Here is a 22,788-nt window from a genome sequence, read left to right as displayed (position 1 = left end):
CCGTGGCAAAATGTGGGTCCCAGGGTGAGACCAGTTGAGAACCCCTGATCTAAACAATAGATTAAACTAACATACAATATACAAATACAGTATAAAGATAAATGCAAGTTACAGCTAAAATAAACACAGCAGCAAAAATAGACAATTTGATGCTAACGATGATCTTTATTCAAAAGTTAAATCATACACTTCTTTAAAAAATGCTCATGATACGTCCACACCAGATGCGTCACGAAATGTTCGTGCAACCAGATTACATACAAAGTCAATGGATAGACGGGTCCCTGAAGCCAAACCTTTCCTGTGCTGTGGTGCGGTCCGATCGGTGCGTAAAGAGCTTTGGCCGTGAGAGCGTGCTCCCAATTTTGTGTCAGATTGGTTGAAAAAGGGTTGAAAATATTAAACTCCCGCGACTGTTTCGTATGATGACGTCAGGCCGTCAACACAAACACCGGTCTGTTCACCCATTCAACCATGGAATAGAAGTTGTGTGTGACCACCTGGAGCTGTATGACATGACTTTATAACCGGGACCAGACTTAGAAGGATTCACCGTGGAGGAGAATCAGTGGTAGGTGGTAGTAGCAGGTAAAAAATCTCTCTGTAGTTTTCATCTTTGAAAGTCAGCACTGAGCAAGGATGACATTAGCCGCTAATGTGAAGAAAACCGTTGCTGTCTGTTTCTCAATTACAACAAGACCCACTAACAGCACCTTTGAAGTCAGCATAAACAATGAAATCATACAAGTAGTAAAAGAGACCAAATATCTTGGAATTATTATTGATAACAACCTTAAATTTCAAAGTCAAGTCAAAAATGTGTGTAAAAAGGTCAAATCCAACTTGAACTGTTTTCGCTTCATCAGGAGGGATCTGTCCCATCAGGCCGCCCTGCTATACATGCATGCAATGATTTTTTCACATCTGTCCTACTGCATCACATCCTGGTCACAAACCTCCCGGTCCACACTCAAGTCAGTTGTTTCATTGTACAAACAGGCAGTCAAGGTATTTGATAGAAAACCTATGAGATGGCATCACTGTGACATCATTCATAGACATAATCTTTTTACTTTCGAAAACTTTATAAATTTTAGTACTCTGAAATTGGTCTTTAAATGTTTGAACAGTCATGTGTCGCCGCTGTTCTCAGCTCTCATTGTTCGGCGTCAGGACTCCCGTAGACCCAACACCAGAGCCTCGGTCAGTGGGGACTGTGTTCTCCCAAAATTTACAAAATCTTTTGGACAGTCCAGTTTCTCTTTTAATGGATCCAGCCTGTGGAACTCTCTGCCCACTGATTTAAAACTGCAGACTGACATGAACAGGTTTTACAGAGGTCTGAAACAATGGCTGAAGTCAAGTCAAAGCTGCTCACATGGTAACGCTTTATGAAATGTATCCTGATGTGTATTGTTTACCTTTTAAATAGTGTAATGTGTATTGTATTGCATTGTGTATTGTGAAATGTGTTGCCTCCTATGACAGTTTTGCTATAACACTGAAAACGATGTATCTGGTTTGTCCAATGCAGTTGTTATGTCCATATCAAATAAACGAATAATCACACAGGCTTTTTTCACTGGTGGTTTATGCTCCTTGCTTCAGCAGGAGGTGAAACTCACCAAGTTGGATGTGTTGCTGGTGGGCGGGGCTTTGCTTCAAGCAGTCATTTGAAGCGAATTGGGACATTTTTTGATCCTGCAAAACTTGCGGAACGTTTTGTGCGGCAGACGTGCCCTGTACCGCAGAAGACGCATTTAGTGTGAACGCAGCATAAGTCTGACGTATATTTTAGTTGCACTTAAGCAGAAGTTATTGTGATTTAGAATCCCTTATTTCCCTCCATCCAGGAACAAAAGTTAAATCATACACTTCTAGAAACAATATATGACTCGTGGTTGCATAAACAATGCATATCACAAGTCTAGGTCGGTCCGACATTTATTGTAAGTGCACATGAAAATGCACTACACTACATTATTAACCTATGACCACATATATATATGTATGTATATATATATATATATATATATATATATATATATATATATATATATATATATTTATATATATATTTATATATATATTAATTACCAGTTGTCAATTATGGGGAGAAAAGAATCTTCAATATCATCACGATATGTAAATCTATATTTTTCCCACCAAAAGAAATAAACAATTTTATCAGTTGTTTATAGTTAACTCTTGGTTTAGATTTTGGAATCTTATTTTATTGGTATTTTCATTTATAGCATGACTGGGCATTTTTGCTAGCTTATTGCGCTATAGTGTTTGTTGTTCTTCCTGTGCTGTTTTTTAGGCGCTATCAAAATGCTTTTTGAAATCAAGTGAGGAATTGTTCTTCACCACCATGTACCGATACTCAGTTATAAGTCCCCACTGACTTTAATTCAAGTGTTGTTGTTGTTAGAGCTCTTCACAGATCACAAACATGGTGGTGATACAAAAACAATAGCAGATTATCACACTTGCTTGAGTTTGCTTGGAAGCTAACGCTACAGAGGGAGAACTGTGGGTTAATTACCATTTTAAACTGATTTAATTAGGAGCATTTCCAGGATACAGTAATCAGCTTCACTGCAACATTTGATTGCGATTAGTTCATGTTAACATAATCCCAGTGAAAATTCACATAAAAGCCAAATGGATGATGAATATCTTATCTCGTGCCGGCACACAATACAATTGTAAAGTATTTATCAAATGATGAAATATGATGTGTTTTTATTATATTATATTATATTGAGAAATTTCCATGGAAGCACTTCTGCTATAGCTTTATGGATGTTGCTTATTTTGACAGAAATTATGGTATTTTGTAGTCAGTGAGTGTTGATGCCTGAAAATCTCTGCAACAATGAGGTCCATCATGCCTCATCAAGATAGCCAGGAGTGTTTTGCTCTCAGGTGGAGGTCAATGCAGAGGCAATTTATTGAGCGATCTCGACATGGAGTCTGATAAAGCAGAGTTAGGCTCACCTGGAACACTGCCCACTCCTGATGTTGGATGGGGACAAGCGCCCTAGGGTTTGGATACCGGAAAACAATTCTGTAATTATTCTGATTGCTAATTTAACACTGAAGGACACAGTGTTTGTTTATGCTTCTCAGCAGGGCTCCCACCTCCCCGTTCAGATGAAACACAGCAGCTTGCTTCTCTAGGACTGGATTATAAATCCTGATCCACTGAGCATCTGTTCAGTGCAGCAGGAGACGTTATATCTACCACAACTCTGGAACATTCTTGCGCACTTCCTTATTCACATCTAAAAGAAATGTTTGTGTAGATGTGTTCAGATGCTTAAGGCACTAAGTGACAGAAACAACTGTTTGTTATACTAATGCCAGATATCAAATAGGCAGTTAACATTTCAAGGGGCAGCCTCAGTGGTGTCAAAGTAATTTGCAATGCTGCCTCACAGCGAGATGGATGTGGGTTCCCATAAATGTGTGTCTGCTGCTACCACTGATCATCTGTTTGGTAGTCCACCAGCACCCCACAACCATAGACAGGAAAAATACTTTAGTATAAGGAATCTACTTTAAAGGTGTTATTTTAGAGCCCCACAGATCAAACACTTCAAAAGAACATCTACTAACAGAATAAAGTGAGAAAAAAGAAGGAATGGAATTTTGTGGATATAATTATGGAGCATAACATTTAAAAAATGAAATAAAATAGCAACAGGTAGTATTTTCATCAAGTTACTATTGTTAAATTCAAGTGTGAAAACTGGTTAAAGAAAAGAGAATTATACCATACCATTTGTCTTTTACTCTCTTCTCTAATTTTGGGCCAGTGTTGTTTATTCAAATCTTATTGAAGGAGGTAATAATTTTACCAGCATTTATTTATTCATTTGTTTGTCTGTTTCAAGAATTTCGTCAAAAGTACTTCACAGATTTCGAAAAGTTTTACTCAAAGATAAACCTTTAGGCCATGGAAGATTTTATTCAACTTTGGAGAGGATCCGATCAATATTCTGATTCTGGATCAGTTTAAAAAATAAATAAAAAATTCATCTCTCATCACTGACAACATTTTAAAAATTATTGTCTTGGTTCATAATTGAGTTATCTTTAGGAAATCTGACTCAGTTATGTCGGGTTGGTTCCTCATTTACCTCACTGATCGGATCAAGATAGTGCATTGCATGGCGATTTTTCGAAAAATAAATAAATAAAAATGGACATGCCCACACATTTGGACCTACTGTATCATTATTAATAGGGATAGAAATGTCTTGCATGCCTTTAAATTAATGATCATGACAACTTGATCAGAATCACTGATCCAGATTTCTGGCATAAAGGATATTTGACACTTGAGTTGTTCTTTGTTCTTGTTCATCATTGAATAACAAACACACTCACTAACTTACTCTTATAGTCAGCTTTGAAACTAAAACTAAAAGCATCATAATGACACTTTCTGTCAGTCAACCACTTATATAACAGCAAGTAGTTTATAATAAGAAACAGGTAAAGTGAAACTTCACAATAATAGCCTGTAACTTCAGCTTACTAAAACAACAACAACATGCTCAAGTTTGCAGATGACACAGCAGTGTTTAAATGTGAAATCTTAAGTGTAGCACAGATATATGAGTACTTGACATGGTGATGCTAGGACAAGGACATTAATCTCACTGCTGACATTATGTAGACCAAGGATTTGGTTAGGAATTTTTTCATGACCGACACCCTTGATCACATCAGGGGAACATTGGTGGAGATAGTGGGAATGTTGGGTATGGGAACATCAGGAACATTTAAACAAAAAACAAAACAATCTAAGTACTTAGTAGCATTCTAAGGACACTTCATATTAGCTGCGTTTCCAGTACAGATTTTTGCAAAATAAAAGCGATATTTCTAAATGTCGACAAAGTATAATTGTGCTTTGAACGTGTTTCCATTGAAGGTTGTTTTGGGCAGGAGCCTCAGAACCTCCCTATAACACTCTGTATTCCAGTTACATCATGTCACGTTTCTTGTGGAAAAAGTGTTTCCATAGTGCTTTTGTGAGGCATTTCAATATCGAAACGTCTGAAATTCCCCCTCATGAAAGCATAAAAACTTTTTAGCGATATTTGTGTATTTTTTCGAAATTCAGTTGTTTCCATTACCAGTTTTTTTGCGCTATTTAGATTTTCCGCATTTTCAAGGCTAATGGAAACACAGTGACTGACAACATTTGCACCTTTGGACTGTTCCTGCCCTGATACAATTGGCAGTACTGTATCATATTCCACTTTGGGTATTTTGTGCATTTATTTCCCCATGTTATTGTTATTTCCACATTGTGCACACATAAACACAAAAAACTAACAGAAACATGACTACTGAAATAATAATGATAATAGTCATTTTGATTTGGTTCAACCCCGACCAAGCTGGCTAGAGCCAAAGGTGATGTTCCACCCACAAAACAAAGCTGTACATGATAAATGATTCTCAGGGAAAACAGTATGTTCTGCTTCTGGCTTGTTTCTGGGAGAAAAAAAGAGAGCAATTCCTGTCCCTATTTATATTACCTATTAGATAATGGATTGCCATGGCAACACAAAACGATGTTTACACTAAACCAGGTGGTAAATGAAAGTCATGCCAGTGACAATCAATACATCGAGATTTCAATTAGACTCACTTAGAAAGCCTATAGTTCTGATCGTTTACTAAAAAAGCACTTTGTATGCTGCATATACACATTTTGATGTAGACTGTGTTGGTTGCCTTGATTGGAATTGATGCAGATTGTTTTTCATTCTAAAATGTTTTCCATTTTTGTGCTACTTATTCGGTATAACCTAACTACACCCTAACGTCTACATGAATTCAATGGCAAAAAAAAAAAAAAATGTACCACAAACAAAATAAATATGACATAAGACATTTATAAGACAAGGATTGTAAAAGAGTTTTTCGAAAGTGGTTTGATTTATAATATAGATCTATTGATCTACCATATATCACATCACTGACAGTAGAAAATAAAATGTACCAATCTACCAATTTCACTTTTTTTTCTCTTTTTTTTTAACCCGAAATGCATCTTATAGCCACTATAAATCATTTCAACAACATTGTCAGTATTGACTTTTCTCTTTACACAATATAATGTATTTTTGCACTGTTTAAGAAATAAAAATAACCAAATCTTGTCAATATTATGGAGATAAGATTTGGTATTAATAACAATTCAGAAGCCAGAAAAAGCCACCTTCCATCACTCACCTACCCAATTGCAAATTGATGATTCTTCTATATGTGGAAAGTAAGACTAAAATGTAGCATAATATTATCATAAACTAGGTTTTCAACAAAGTGCTTCCCATAACTGAGATTTTCTTGGCTTTTCTCATGTTATGAAGATTTTTCTAAGCCACACATTGAAAAATTATTGGCATTCATGATCTTGTAACTATGTCAATCATGTGCAGCAATTATCTCAGTGACAATGAATTCACGTGTTAGCTGCTTTACCATATTTCCAGGAATATCTATGAGTACATCATCAAAAATAGAAATAATAAATATGTGTTAACAAACATGATGAAGGCCTATTTGCAGCCACTTAAAACACAAAGGTAAATAAAACCATCACATGAATTAAACAGACCAATTTAACATTTAATGTATAAAGATATGAATGCACGGCAAGATTTCCCAGAATAACTTATCAACAACCAAGGGAGTCACCTTTATCATAAATAAATATCAAATGAAAAGCTGAATGTCAGCCTATAATCTGAGTGTATAGACACAGCAGCATCATATTGTGCAGAGACAGATGAATACAGTCACTAAACCGTTGTTTATATGTTTATATTTACTTGGAACTGCATCTTAAGACTTCAACATTGACTATCATCTGAGCCCATGCTGGACATCAAACACATGGAAGATGTGTGCAGATGGTGCTCAGGCTGCGACAGATAAGTTCATTGTAGTACCGGTTTTTGAACTTTACTTTTAAGTTAACAGGGGATGGATCAGTGAAGGTGGATGTTGATAACACTTCCTCACAGTGAGAAGGTCCAGTTTTAGTTGTGGACAGAGCCTAGAGTTTGCAAATTCTGTGTCTTCCTGTGTTTTATTTATTTTTTTATTTTTTTATTTTTTAAAAAAGGGATATTTATTATAATTTGCAAAGAACTGGAGGCCCGTCCTGTGTTCCCATGTTAGCTGATGTTCGAGGCAAGGTTTTTTCAGGGGAAAGTAACTTCTCACTGCACTCTGCAGAACGTTATACCACCAGTTAATGACGCTTTGTCTGCTGTTTTTCCTGCAGTGATGAGCTTTGATGTACAAATTGTTTCCTGTCTGTGTCACCACGCTGTCTAATTTCTACTGAATTTCTCTCACCTTAAAACTTTGTTATCCTAACAGCATGTCAGAGTCATTATTTTGTCAACTTGATTGCTGCATTGTTTGCTGTTTACAGGAAGTGGTTTTTGCCAATTATGCAAAAGTTTGTTTTTAAGACCCAGTATTCCGTCTCATTGACTGGAGAGTAAGTTTGGTAAAAGGTTTTAACTCTTAATTTTGGAAACATTAAAAATAAACAACAGTTCATCTGTTTAATTGGGATGTAATATGCAAATAATGGGCTTGTGTTTTCCGCTGTAGCCTGAATTTACTTTTATTTTGATGTGTTCAAACTTAAAGTTCTCTACACATGAAAGTGAATAAACACATTACACAAATGATCAATTAATAATGCTTGCTTTCTTCTTATAGATGCATTATTTTAGTGAAAGAGAAAGTTGGCACGCTCCGCCTTTCACCTATTATTCTGCACCTGTGGTTTTTAGACATTTGATCCAAAATCCCCTACTGTGTTGCATTCAGAAATAAGACAATGTCACTTCAAAGCACACTCTAAATGCGATAACACACACCAAACAGAAATCCTTTAACCCAAGGATGGCAGCCATGTTAATCCACTGTTGATCTACCCGGGGATCAAGCTTGTTCCAAAATCAATAAAGCCATGAAAGCTTGCCTTCTGGTCCTCATCACATCCTTTACATCTGTGTATAATACCAAATTAGTGCTGCACTGCTGCTTTTTTTGGATATTGTGTTAGCTACTCATGGAAACAGGTAGTGTGACCACCGCCGTTTACTGAATTAGAATGACTAAATTAACATTTAGGGATGCATCACTATGTGTTAACAAGACTGATAAAAAAAATGGGCCAATACCTATATATACACACTACAATAGTATTTCATTACTATTAGAATGTGCAATCCTTAACACATATATCATTCTTTGAAGATATACTGAAATAAACGATAGACCTATTCCACCATAAACAAGGTGCACATTTGAATACACAACTATGCTTCTCAAGCTTAACAAAACAGCTAAATGTTTGCTGCTTTTTAGGAAGAAGAATACCCAGAAGTGGTAAAAATGCACTGTATTGAGACAAAAAGCATGAAATCAGCTGTTGAAATTGGATCATTTCAATTATAGACTTCAATCTCTTGAGAAATATTCCGTAATCTAGACAGCTGATCATTTTTGCCAGATGCCGCTTCACACATGTATAAAAAGTCTGTGTATTTAGTGGTTTTAACCAAACTAAACCTGAAACCCCAAGATATCTTGAGCTTCACTTGACTTTTTTATGGGGGGTTATTAAATTTTTTTTAAAAAAACCTGTGATTGATTTGCACTATATTTGTTGACCAAATTTTTGTATCAGACACTTTGTTTATTTGTTGAGTTCATAAATAATCCCATGATAATGAATCATTGACCTGTTCTATAGCGCCACCATCAGGGCAAACCTTTCAATTAGAATTAATCTTGAATAGTTTTCATCCAGATCTTTTCACATTTACTGACAACATTAATGAGTCTGAACCCTGTTGGTTGTGGTGATTATGACTTTTGCTGCAGCGCTACCAATAGGTCAAACTTTCAGTTTTAGAGTTAGTGTATCTGGAAAATGTTGAGGAACACCAATGCTTGCAACATGCCATTGAAAAAATATCATGAGGCCTAAAGTAACAAAAGCGGTAATGCTTCATCTTGTAAAGGATATGATTGTCCAAACTGTGGGAAACTGAGGGGTTCAAACACTGCTTAAAGTAGGATTTTATTAACATGAGTGTGTTACCTCAAAAACAAATGGAAATCACAAGACTGATTTGCTGCCTTGTTAGCAAGTGTTGCTAATGCTACACCACTTCAGTTAAAGTAAAAATAATGTGTGTGACTGAAATGACTTGTCAGGCTTTTTCTTTGATAAATTGATTCCATACATTTTGAAAAATGTTTGAAAATTACCTTGATTTTTATTATGTTTTATACATTTTTTTTCCATTTAAGGCAATGATTTTAAGTAAGTGAATTTGTTTGTTTTATTGGTAAATAACCTCAAAATAGCCTGTATGATCTGAATAAAAAAAAAATTGAGATAAAATTGTGATCGTGATTTTACAAAGAAAAAAAATCGTGATTTTTTTTTTTTTTTTTTTAAATATATATCGCCCATCCCTACATCATGATAATTTTATGCTTTGATTATGATTTGTACCCATCAAACTAGTAAAAGTCATGAAATATGAAGCAAAAAATAAATCGTCAACTATTGTTGTTTGAATGATAAACATTGAATGGGGTCAAGGATAATATGGGTTATTCCTTTATTCTCACACTTGTTCAAAGCTGCTGCTGTTTCCCTAGATTTGCTTTTTTTATTTTATTTTTAAGTATCTTATCAAAAATAAGCAGAGCTACATTTTTCAAAGGGTTTCACCCTCAACAGAATACTGATGTGGGGGATTTCTACCACCTTTTCCACCCATGCGTAGCTTATTTTTCTATTTCTGCGGGACCCGCTGTGCGCACTGACGTAGAAGAGGCTGGATTCCACTCCGTATTTTGTGTGTGTCTCTCTGCTGCCCAGTGCATCTGAAGTGAACACGGTGCGCTCCCGTCCTCAGACTCAGAGCACTTCTTCCATTTCCTCTCCAGCACTGGGACCAGTGGCTCCGTGAGCGCAGCGCCTGTGCCAAGTTGCGCCGACGCGCCGGGGAAGTAAAAAAAAAAAAAAAAAAAACGCACCGCTCGGGATTCACGTTACATCGTTGCACCAGGAGACTTCTAACTTCTGCTCTTCACTCGGAAATGTGTTGACATGCATCCTTTGGTTTGAGTTGAAACCATTTAACGAGCTGTCATTAAAGTATAGGCTGTTCCTTTGGATTTGCTGCAGGAAGAATCAAACTGGATACTGCAGAGTTTTTTTTGGTTTTTTTGGGGTTTTTTTTTTTTTTCTTTCTTTCTTCTTTGAACAGTGAGGGTTTGTGAATCAGTGAACAATGTTGAGGCTGGAAACCATCCTGTGCACTTTTTCAGTGCTGTCTGTTGCTGTGCGAGCACGGAATTGCAGTGAAGTGAGGGAGGCTTGTATTGAAAAAGGCTTCAGCTTCTCTAATGCTCCTCGCCAGGAAATCACAGGTAAGACTAATCACATTGAAAACACAAAGTGATCACGTCATCATTTAAACCTATATTTTGATGCAAAAAAAAAAAAAAAAAAAGTCACCACCACACTAGTTTTAAAAGCTGTTTTCCTGATGCTGCGTGGGTTTGTTTGTTTTTGCCTGCCCTGCACATTAAACCTATCAGACTAATCGATGACAGCCCCTCAACCACCTGTCACTCAACCAAATAGCTCAGAGTCAAGCTGACATATTTAACCACAAATGGGCTCAGTTGTCAAAGAAGTGTGCACCTGCTGAGAGCCAGAGTAATCAATACCAGGAGCAGCAGCCCTCTGCAGCAGTGAGGTTGACAGGGCTGCTGTAACCAAGACCCCCATCACTGGGAAATGCCTCAACTCACACTTTTATAAAGCTGCTGCTGCTGCTGCTTTGCTGATTTTACATCTATGCAAATAAATAAGGACCTCTGAGCCAAGGCTCCACACTCAATGCATAGACTGTCCATCTGCATGTGCCCAGTGGACAGTGTTGGCTAAGCACATAATCACTGGTCAGCTTTGCACATTAACTTCCATCGTGCAAATAAGTAAATGAAGAAGAAGAAGGGGGGAACTGCTGTTTTTATTTCCCGGTGTATCAGCAGTTCTCTAACAACTAAAGGAGCAGCTCATTTTGCAAGTTTCCAGCCTGTATTCCTGCTGAGCAATTATCTCAGTGACTCTGCACACTATGGGGCACATTTGCTGCTCTGTTGCATTCAAACTACAGTTTTATTACAGTTTAGCCGACCTTCCTCTCCCTTGAAGGGTCAAGCATATATAAGGCCACAACAAGTTTGCTTGCTGATCAATACAAATGCATTTTTGTCAATTTTAGTTGAGTGCACCAGTGGTTCTCAAAGTTGTTTGGTTCATGTACCCCCTTTCTTTCCCTTCCTAAACCCAAGTACCCCCTTTGTCCGACTACAACATTTTGCTCAGAATTCTGTGAAAAAACAACTGTAGAGCATCATGAAGGAATAAATGAGCGTTAACACACGTTTTAAAGAATCTCAATTTGTAAATAAGTTGAATAGTGGCTCCTGAATAGATGATTTTCGAAAGTTTTTATCATTTACAGTCATATTCTGCATTTTACTTTCAATTAATGTATTAATTAAGTTCATTTCCATCAACATTATTATAATAATTTTTAACTAAAACTAAACATCATAAAACCCCATATTTCTTATGCTTTAATTTGATAGTTTCCCACACTCTCTGTCGAGTACCCCCTATGGTGCCATTGCATAACCTCATTTGAGAAACACTGGGCTAAACCATAAGAAAATGTGTCCATTCCATGATTTTGTAAGCATTCCTGCATTGACACAGGGGGAAAAAATGTACCTTAACTTAGCTTTCAGTGCCTCTTACTAAGTAAAATCACTTGTTTTGATTGATGACAAAAATAGAGCTATAACTAGACTGGGTGTCCCTTTGCAACTTCATTTCTGATCCCAATATTGCAGCATTGGATGTTGGCCTTTGTGGATATCATTCCAATAGAATATCAGCATTAATCATAAATACTTTTATTACTTTTTTTGTAGTGTAGAATGTTAGAAAAGGCTTAATCAAGTAATATTACTGAAACAGAGAACAATAGACAGCAATAAGCTACGAGACCAATTATTATTAACCATTGGTTTACATTAATTTTAACCTTAAACAAAAGAATATTCTACAATTTAATAGAATAACTAAAAATACTTAAGACGTTGAAACTTGTTCTCAATAAATCCAATAAAAACATATGATGTGCTTATATTGGAGATTTTAGATGCAGGACACATTTTTTATGTTTGTTTTATTTTATGCTAATTTTGGACCGATATCCCATATCAATAGTGGGTCGGAGCACCCTTGGCTATACCTTCAGCTAATGTACGATCAGGCATTGTTGCGAGTTCGGTCCCAAATGGTGTTGCCAGATTTGGAAGTTCCTGCCTTTTATAAAAAGCCATTCAGAACTGCAAAAAGGAAAGATATATTTTTGTTTTAACATAAGAAGTAGTTATATTTATTCAGTTCAAACACAGAATCTAATACCTGTCATATTCAAGTAGATAATGTTGGATTTTCAGCAATACTGGAACAGAACATTATTTATTAATCAAACAAACTGTATTTATTATTTTACATAAAAATCTGTTTAATTTTTCTACTTGTCTCTCCAAAACATTAGAATAGATTAAAAAACCTCTGTCAAAGTTCCCCCTATGGGTCAAAATGTGTTTTACTGAAGCAGATCTGGCACTAGTCAAAGCACCTGTTCATAGAGGAGCTGCATAAATCCTTTAAATCCTTGTTTGTGACATCACAGCTAATCCCCATAAATGGAAAGAATAATGACTTCTCATCTCTGTATGACATCACACCAAATAATTATCTGATGTGATCTTTGAATTAATCATAACCTTACATGTCCCATGGAGAAGCGAGACATAATCAACAACTCAGCAAGCTGACACAGTAATGGACATGCCCTTGAGGCCTCTGGCTCTTGCACATGCAAACCTTTGACGAGAAAATACATGTGGAAAAGTAAAAGATTGATGTTTGATTCTCTCTCAGGTTCTTTTTAAAAACATGCAAAAATCTTTAAAATCTGGATTCATTGCAATTATGTCATTTCAGCTGGATCTTGAGTTGTAGCGTTGGTTGAATATTCGATATGGTCCTTACATTTTCACTGTATCATTGTATTTTCACATCTGAGTTTTAATTGGCAGCAATTTGTACATGAAATTATCAGAAACGTTGTGTTTGTGTCTAGGGGTGGATAGGCCTTTTGGCATACTGGGCATCGTCCCAGTGGGCCGGTCCGATCCGCTACATGTGACAGATGGCCAAAAGCTGTCCAAAAGTGGCAAAAAACTTGCAAGAATAGAGTGTAAAGTGACTGAAATGGGCCAAAAGCAGTCAAGAGTGGCCAAAAAAAAATGGGTAAATAAAGAGGAACCAGGTGGTTTTTAATGAGCAAAATGTGGCAAAAACGGGGAACAAAAAAGAGGCAAAATGTAGGGAAAAAAGGAAACAAGTGGTATTTTTTGGGCAAAAGTTAGCTTAATTGGATGAAAAGTGGCCAAAAAAATTCTCGAAAGGACAAAATTTAGGAAAAAAGGGATATTTATTGGCATAAGGCAACTGAAGTCTGAAAAAAGTGTCAGAACTTTTTGAAAAGGGGCAAAAATAGGACAAATGAAGATGCCAAAGGAAATAGGTAAAAAGGGGTTAAAAAGTTTCTCCCTTTTAAGGTTTTATATGGGAATATGTTGAGCATTACTGACTTAACAACGGCTTCTACGTGGTGTCGCTGATAATGTAGTGGGCTGGTCTGGACAGAAAAGTTTTGTCCTCGTCCACCCCTGTTTGTGTCTCTCAATTACTCAAACATAACTCACAATTTAAAGTTGTATACACAAACTCTATGTTTAAATACTTCACATTAGCCCAATCTCTCATCAGCTTTACAGTGAAAACCTTTTCAACTAAGAAAGGATACACTTTCAGATTTCTTATAAGAGTTTTAAATACATCTCCATAACAGACTTCACCTAGTTTGTATTAGTTAAATATGACTGTAAGGATTTTTCATCCTTCCCTCATGATTCCACTTGTTTGGAACCGTTGTTAAAGATATGTAAAGCACTCAACTTTCCGCTGCCTCAGTTTCCACAAGTGGATTACTCAACGTCTGCATGCTGAAGACTGTTGGGCTCAGTGGCACTTCTTACCATGTCAAATTCTAAGCTATCATTTGACTACCAGCTCTGTTTGCTGCCAGTCAAGTGAGGAAGTTGGGACAGAAATAAAGGCGCTGATGTTAGATGTGATCTTTTGGCTGCTTGTACAATGAAAAGAAAATTGTTTTTTTTTTGCTCAAGTGAGTAATGGGCACTGGTTTTCAGCTGTCACGTAATGGGATGTAGAGGATTAAAGAGGACTAAATGGAAGTGTAGAGTGGATAGGTCAGGTGACACCTTTTGTCCATGCAGAGCAGCTTCACTGTTGCTGTGATGTATTGTGAAGTTATTACCACCTCGGTCTGTGCCATGCATGTGAAAATAGATCCGGGCGAGAAGTCCTGTGAGAGATCATCACACATTGAGTTAGTTTTACCTGGTGTTTACATGTTTAGAGTTCATAAAGATATCAAAATATTTGTTTAGAACTGCAGAAAATTGGGCTTTAGGGAAAGTCAGCTTTCATATCTGTTTGAGGCGATATTGAGCTGTATAATGTAATGTGAATTTTACAACTGAGAAGCGGTGGGGGGGGGGCTATCAGGGGGAAAAAAAACCCAAGCAATCATCAGTTTTCTCTCAACAGAGGGGATTCCTCCAACACTGTCTCCGTCTTTGTGTCATCAATCATGCTCATGTGTGCCAAAATGGCCTCATGATGGGTTTTCACTGTGGGGGTTTGTGCTAAAAGCTGGAGGAAATGTTGCATTCTGCGTGTGTTTTAGAGCTTACAGTAACTAAGTAAATTTGATGAATATGTCCACAGTAATGAATAGATGATCATTCTCTTTTTTTTCAGCATTAGAAATGGTTGAAGGCACATATCAGATATCTAACGCCATAGGACTGACTTTATTAGTGTGCCAATCAGAATTGACAGTGGGAGTTATTTCTAAGTACAATAAAAGCAATAAAAACATAAAGTCTGTCAGCTCGCTTCTTGATTTGCTACGTTCTGTTTCAGAGAGTTTGGGTCTTAGATATTGAACGCCATAAGTTCTATATTTTTAATTGTTGGCCCTTACTTGTTTCAGAGCTGATTATTGTGACTAATTCACTCTTGACCATAGATGACAAGTAACGAAGTACAAATACTTTGTTACTACGGGTGTCCCGATTCGACATTGATATCGGATATCGGTCCGATATCAGCCAGAAAACGAATATCAGATTTTATCGGACTACATCTAAAATCTCCGATATATAAGCTCTCCGATAAGTTTATATTGTTTTTGCCCCCTCCCTCGGTTGTTCCCACCATATATTGACGGTAAAAAATAACTGAAATGAGCTTGAATTGTTGACTATTGTCACTTGATCAAGCCTTTTCTAACATTCCACACTTACAAAATACGTAATAAAAGTATGTAGGATCAATATCGGTATCGGCCAATACTCAAGGCTGCAATATCGGTTTCAAAGTTGTATCGGGACACCCCTATTTGTTACTGCACTCAAGTAGTTTTTTTCTGGTTTCTGTATTTTACTTGAGTATTTATTTTGTTGGGGACTTTTTACTTTTACTCCTTACTTTTTAAAACAAATTTCTTTACTTTCTACTCCTTATATTTCAAAAATGAGCTTGATACTTTTAAGACCTTTAAACGCTACATTGTGGTAGTTTGAGCTTTTTTCTGTTTTATGGTTAACATTTTCAAGTTTTTAAGAATGTTAAACCCAAAGCTGTTTTTATCTATAATGAGTGCTACATTCACCAGGTGTTCTTAAAGGGTAACAGATTTAATTTATTTCCATGTATCAATTTTCTACAAGCTCTTAAAAATGTTAAACTCAAAGCTTCTTTTTTTTTCCTTGACACATTTTATTTTACAAATTGTATTTATTGTGAGTGCGAAATTCTCCAGGTGTTCAAAGATAAAAGATTTAACTTGAACCAGTATTCTACAAGTTCTTATTTTGGAATTTGGAATAACCCTGTCTTATTATTAAAGGGACAATTCTTTTTTTTTTTTTTTACTGAAATACATTAAGTACTGAAGTAAGGACGCAATTTCAATACCTTTACTTTTACCAGAGTCATTTTTTATTCAAGTATCTACTGTAAACTTACTTACTTTAGTACTGAAGACTAGTGCTTTTGCCACCTTTACTCTTGACACATAACAGACCACAGGATAATCTTATAAGACATTAGATAATCTGGAGTTTCCCGTCTATGGTATGGAAGGAGGGAAATCTGGACACAAATGGCTGAATTATTATTATTGTGTGTATCCCGCCTAACTTATTATCAATCTACATATGAAATATTATATTCTCTATACCAGTAGATCTACCATTGCAAACATGTATCAGCAAATTGTTTTCAATTCTTGGTAAATTCCATTTAATTTATTGTTTTTGAGCTTATTTAAATTAAATTGATGATACATGTTTACTGGTATAGAGACTATAATATCTCATATGTGCATTGGTTTTGTTAAAATTGTGTTTAAAGTTGATTTAAAAATACAAATAATATTTATTTTTAATCAACTTTAAACACAATTTTAACAAAACCAATGCACACAAATCAATAACTTTAGAGATTCTTTATTTTTTTAAAGAACCAAATTCCTATTGATATTGGAACATATAAAAGTCTGTACTGCTAGTTGGCATTGAGGGGAAACAGATGTCTGAGTCTGGGTGGGAGGATGCAGTTTCTCTTTCCTCTTCTTCGTTATAATTGTACCGACTATTCATAGGCCTTACATTGGTTTGAATCCCAGTTTTTTGTGGACTTCTGCATAGCTGTACTTGTATCCTCAGGGCTGAAGTGGACAATAGCTTGTTTTCCCTTTTCTTGTCCGCACAAAGCAGGACTTGGCTTTGTACTCTAGCATTGTATTTGTTTAATAATTTGGTTTAATACTGCAGAGGCTTAGTGCACATATTACTTTACTCCACCTGTATCCATTTATTAGATCTGACTTTACATCCCCTCCTGCTTTGAGCCACCTTCCCATCGTTCTCCCTGACTCTGCACTGCTCCGCTCGCCCGCTGCACACACTGATCAAGAGAAAGTATCTTGCAGTCATGCGCTTGTGACACAACAAAGACAAGCCAGCAGTTGTCTCAGCTTTTGTCTCTCAATACACAGAAGTGGCTCCCTGCGCTGGCCTATTTGTGATCAAGTGCAATGCCCTGCACAGACAAGCTGCTTTGACCAACATGTTTGAATCAAACTACACATAGTTTTATGGAGGCATTGGCACCTGCATGGACGCACACTGTCTCCAATGACATAGTGCGCCTCGCTGCTACACATTAAAGTGTCAACTCGCACCTGCAGTGGTTATCTTTACTGCCTGTTATCCAGCTTGCAAATATAGTGGGATTCCCCCATGATCGTAATCCTGTTTTCTTATTTCTATTTCTATACTGGCAATAGGAGTGAGTTCATGGAGAACTGCCGGTCCTTGGTTATTCTTAGCCTTTAAGCAATTGGTGGTTTCTTGAATTTTTGGTGCTTTGGTTTTACGTCTTTGTCCAAGTTGTCAACAATCATATAGAATAGCATTACCATTGTATTAGCTCTTTATTTGACAGGTTTGATTTAAATTAATTCTCTGCATTGGTTAATGGCTGTTTTGAGGTTTAATTAATTTGTCATTTTCTATAGCCACTTACTTTGTGGAGAGGATCTCAAGGGTCTGCTGGTGCCCAGGCACAAACTGAGACAGGATGCCAGTTTATTGCAGGACCTTAATTTCATGTAATTTATGTATTTGATTTAACTTGGTGTGCTACATTTGATTATTCAGGAACATTACTGTATTTAAGTATTATTTTATGTTATTTTATAGCCTTAAATTATGTTATTATTACTTATTAGTTTGTGCTTTCAAAATTCTAACATTGGGGAAACACTACAGTCACACATGATAAATTCAATTCTTAAAGCATTTATTCATCTTCTATATTTGTCAGACAAGTCCTCAAGGTACTAAAGCCTATACTATCTAACATTGAGCAGAAGCCCATTAACTAATCACTGTATTAGGTTTTTTATTTCAAATATGTATGAATCTGTTTTGCTTTGTGTCAATGTGTGTGATTTTTTTTCGCACATATCATGTGTGGGGTTTTCCTCCATTTCTATTTTCAGCCTATCCCACAGTTTTCTGTCAGCTGCATGTACAGTACAGTAGGCCCCATAATTAAATGCAGTAACTCGTGATGAAACAGACATGTATTTCTGTTCCCCTCATGACAGCAGTGGTGTGGTTTAGAGTTTTTTATTTTTTTTTTAGTCTGTTTTCATATTTCGTAGAGTTTGTGCCATGTGTGACCCAAACTTCCAGTTTATTGTTTTCACAGCTTCCAGCAGCATTTATGTACAACTTACTTTTTTTCATAACCCCGTGAGCAATAGTTTTAATGCAGCCTAGGACACAAATAAAGCAGATTAGACCTTTATGCATTAGTTTACATTTCCCGTGTGAGTATGTAAATACAGGTACATCAGTGTGGCCACATTGGGCCACATTGAGCTCATAGCAACCAAATGTAGAGCTGAACATTTAATCAAATTTTGTCTGCAATATTTACATTTAAAATATGGGACTCTGTAATAATGTATTTATTTTGTTAGCCTTTAGTACATTTTAAATTCTTGGGTTAATTTTTTTTTAAGTATTGTTTTTGAATAATTCTTATTAAAGCTTCCTTTTGCACTGTAAACTGTACACATATTGTTTGTTTAAAAGTAGTGTCATAAAAAACAGATTTTTATCCCCCGCCACAAAATGTGGAACGGGGGATATAGGTTTGAGCTCCGTCCGTCTGTGCGTCCATCTGTCCGAGTTAAAGGCGACAGTTTTTCTCAGAATTGTTGAAGATAGGATAACCACATTTGGTGTGTGGCTTCAGGGTATCAATACCTTGATGGAGTTCAAAAATGAGAAGCGCGCAATATTTTTTTTCAGAGTTATTGCCCTTGTTCCGTTTTTTTTTTACTCTGTTCGTGGTATCTTCAAAGGGGGCAGCTTTTCTTTAAAACCGTTTAAGATAGGATAACCAAATTTGGTGTGTGGCTTTAGGGTATCAATACCTTGATGAAGTTCGAAAATAAGAAGTGAGCAATTATTTCTTCCGGAGTTATTGCCCTGGTATCGTTTTTTTCACTCTGTTCGAGGTATCTTCTAATGGTACAGCTTATCTTAGAAACTGTTTAAGATAGTTAATAATTTATTATTCTGATGTGATAATATTTTCTTATGTATACATCTAAGTTAGATTTAGGACATTTAGGAAAAGGTTGTGAGTTTTAATGAGAACCAATCTGGCAGGGGATGTTGATGACTGTCTTCTTGTTTTCTCTAACATGACAAATAATTGTGATTATAATCGTGATTAAAATATTGATCAAAATAATCGTGATTATCATTTTGACCATAATTGTGCAGCCCTACTACAATGTTCTGTTGGTCAAAAAAAAAAAAAAGGAAAAACAGATCTTTGCAACATAACATTCGGTGGGAAAATGCTTTTTGTTGTCCATCCCAACGTAGTGACAAATTTTACAAATGCAACATATTTAGTTTTTCTGTTTTCTGTAAAGGTACCATTGTAAATGCCGTTCACTTTTCTATTATCCATGTCAGAAATTAACCTGCTTTTTCATTCGATTTCATTCGATTTACTTCTGCTGCAAAATGTGACTAAAATGTATACTATTTGTTTCAAAAAGAAAATAACAAATTTTCACGACTCATACTTCTATTGTGTCTCTCATCTTAATACATTATTGCCGGAGTTTATTTATCTATTTGTTTGTCGCAAATTTTTGGCAGTGCTCATGTAAAAAATGGCTTTATTGTGGAATGTGGATGTCTAATAATGTGTCTAAAATGATAGTGGAATTGAATACGCAAAGTGGTTTGTGTAAAATTAGTCTGATCCTTACATACAGTAAGTGAATAAATAGATTAAGATGTGTGAAGTAGGCAGTGGTTTATCAAAGCATTGGGTTTGGTGGGCCCTTTTAACTGCAGACTCTTTGAGGTTTGCAAGATTAATGCCTAAAATATGCAAACTTACTGTATATGGATGAGGAAAAAAAATATTAAAGCGGTTATCAAAAGAAGTAGTTTTAAAAAAAATAGGTGCTTTTGTGGTTAAAAATAGTTGAATGGATACCATTAAATATATTAGTTTCAGTCAACTACTATTCATTTAAATTAAAACCTAAAGACACTCAGAGTGAACGTTTTCATTTTTCACAAGAGGCAAGCATAAATATATTATCAGTCATCCCCTATCCGGTGTTTTTAAACAGTGTTTTTACTGAATACTCTGATGTAATACAAAAATAAGAGACATTTCAGTAGGTTACTGATTATCATTATAATCCCTTTCAAAGTGCAATTATTCTACCAAGCTTGAAATGACTTATTCATGTCTTCAAATTGAAGTGTAAAGTAGCTGATAGGTTGGTTTTAATGTGAGCTACGCTGCCATAATCAGCTGTCATATCTTATATTACACCTGACAATTGGGACTCAATTATTCCAAATATGTGCGGAAGGAGTATCTTGTGTGCATTTGTGTAAATTTGTGTGCATGAGAGAGATTTCAGGAGACATTTATTTATTGGTATGCCATTTTTTGACATCCATTTCACATTAGATTTATGCCTGCTTTGCCGTGGGTTTTTATTTTTGAGCACTGTTTACAAAGTTTGGAAGAGGTGATAAAAAGTTAAAATATTTTTAAGCCTTCTGCAGAAAAACAATCCTCAGTGCCAGTATGCGTGTGTGTGTGTGTGTGTGTGTGTGCGCGCATGTGTGTATTCGTTTATTGACATTCCGATCAATTTTATTTTTCCTCCTTTGACGCGTATCTGTTACTTCTTCCCTGTCTCGTCTACTTGTCAAACCATACCAGTTTAAAACAAAGACCACATCACTTTCTCCACTGCTGTCATTGCTTCTATCTTTAGCTGCACGAATGCCACTCCTGTCTTGTTTGACATCTAAAGAACTGGATGTGAAACTGAGGATGTTTGCCTTTATTCTCCTCTTGAAGATGGTTCGGTGGGCTTAGTTTCCCACTGTAAGACCTCTTTTCATTCAGACTGGACACTCGTACCATCATGACATGGGTCTTTGATTGTCCGGGTGAGCCGAAAACAGACGGAAAAAACATATTTCACATTCTGAAATGGAAAAATCAATCTCACACAGATAATGCATCCTGATGTATTTTTTCTCTCTCTTTCTCTTTATTTAAAATTGTGCCCCAACATGGCACAGAAATGCATCACATAAGTGTTTTGGAGCGTCACACATTTACGTGCTGTTTTTCACCAGAAAACTGGTTATTGAATGTCAAAAAAATGTAACAGACAGACAAATATGTCCAATTCCACCAAAAATCCCATTAAAAATCTCTTGCCATGTGTAATGGATCAAATAGTGACTAGGGATCGACCGATATGGGTTTTTTAGGGCCGATACCGATTTTTTTTCCATCAGCCTTAGCCGATGACCGATACGGACTGCCAATTTTCTTGAGCCGATGCTACTTTTGCGCCCTCAATTTACATTATAAAAATTACACAATGATGATAACAAATGGTACGAGTCTCAATTTTTTTTAAAAAAGGAACATTTATTGAAATTAACAAAGGTGAGGTAGAACGACACCAAGTAAAAAATATTTAACAAAGAATAAAAACGGGTGATGTAGTAAAAATATAGTGAGACATCTCATGAAATATTATGAAAGACAACTGTTCGTCCTTGTCCTGAAAATAGCTTTGACGATAGTATTAACTTATCAACAGGATTATTGAGTATAAAGATATATAATTATAGTATTAAACACAAAAAGAAACCATGAATAATAGTCCATTCCAACACAACCCCAGAACATAAATTAACAGAGGAAAATAACGTGATGTCAGATGCGCATTAAGCAACAAACTGTTCAACTCCTGTTCTAAATTGCATCAACATTAACAGGAATGAATATTCAAACAAGTAGTAAACTGCTTCTCAAAGTTTTAATAACTCTCCTCAGTGCAGAGTGAGAAGCAGAGAGAGGGAGAGAAACACACACGCCAAACCTCCAGCCAGCTGCTCGTTAAATACAAGATGATGAAACGGAAAGGATCAGAAAAGCGTAACGTGACACGTACTATGGGGTGCCGATTGTAAAGTTGCACATGCTACAATAAACAGCAACTTTCTGCAACATTTAGCAACAAACCACGCTTAAAAAACTTGTGATTTTTTTTGTTACCAGATTTACAGCAATGTTTGTGAAATTTATATTTTTTTCTCATAAAAATATGTCAATGTTAAATATTAAATCTAAATGTTAAGTCTAAGTGTTAAATCTAAATCTAAATGTTAAAATTAAGTGTTTAATATTTAGCTGATGTGCAAATTCACTGTTTAGATTTAGCATTTTAGATTTAGATTTAATGTTGAAAATTTAGATTCACCATTGAACATTTAGATTCACCATTGAAAATTTAGATTTTACTTTTAGCGTTT

At 35.9% G+C, this 22,788-nt stretch overlaps 1 protein-coding gene across 2 annotated transcripts in view; it reads left to right on the top strand.

The window, feature by feature from the left end:
* The first annotated feature begins 10,354 nt into the window (after positions 1–10,354).
* The window catches only part of gpc6b (glypican 6b), a 92,929-nt gene continuing 80,495 nt past the window's right edge, over positions 10,355–22,788 (top strand). For both annotated transcript variants that reach the window (XM_028436918.1, XM_028436917.1), the window contains exon 1: positions 10,355–10,506. In XM_028436918.1, coding sequence (XP_028292719.1) covers positions 10,368–10,506 — 139 coding nt within the window. In that variant the 5' untranslated portion in view covers positions 10,355–10,367. The remainder of the gene's footprint in view (positions 10,507–22,788) is intronic.

This window comes from Gouania willdenowi, chromosome 21 (assembly GCF_900634775.1).
Source record: "Gouania willdenowi chromosome 21, fGouWil2.1, whole genome shotgun sequence".
NCBI lineage: Eukaryota > Metazoa > Chordata > Actinopteri > Blenniiformes > Gobiesocidae > Gouania > Gouania willdenowi.
The sequence above is the reverse complement of the archived record's forward strand: the minus strand, read 5'-3'. Positions and strand labels throughout refer to the sequence as shown.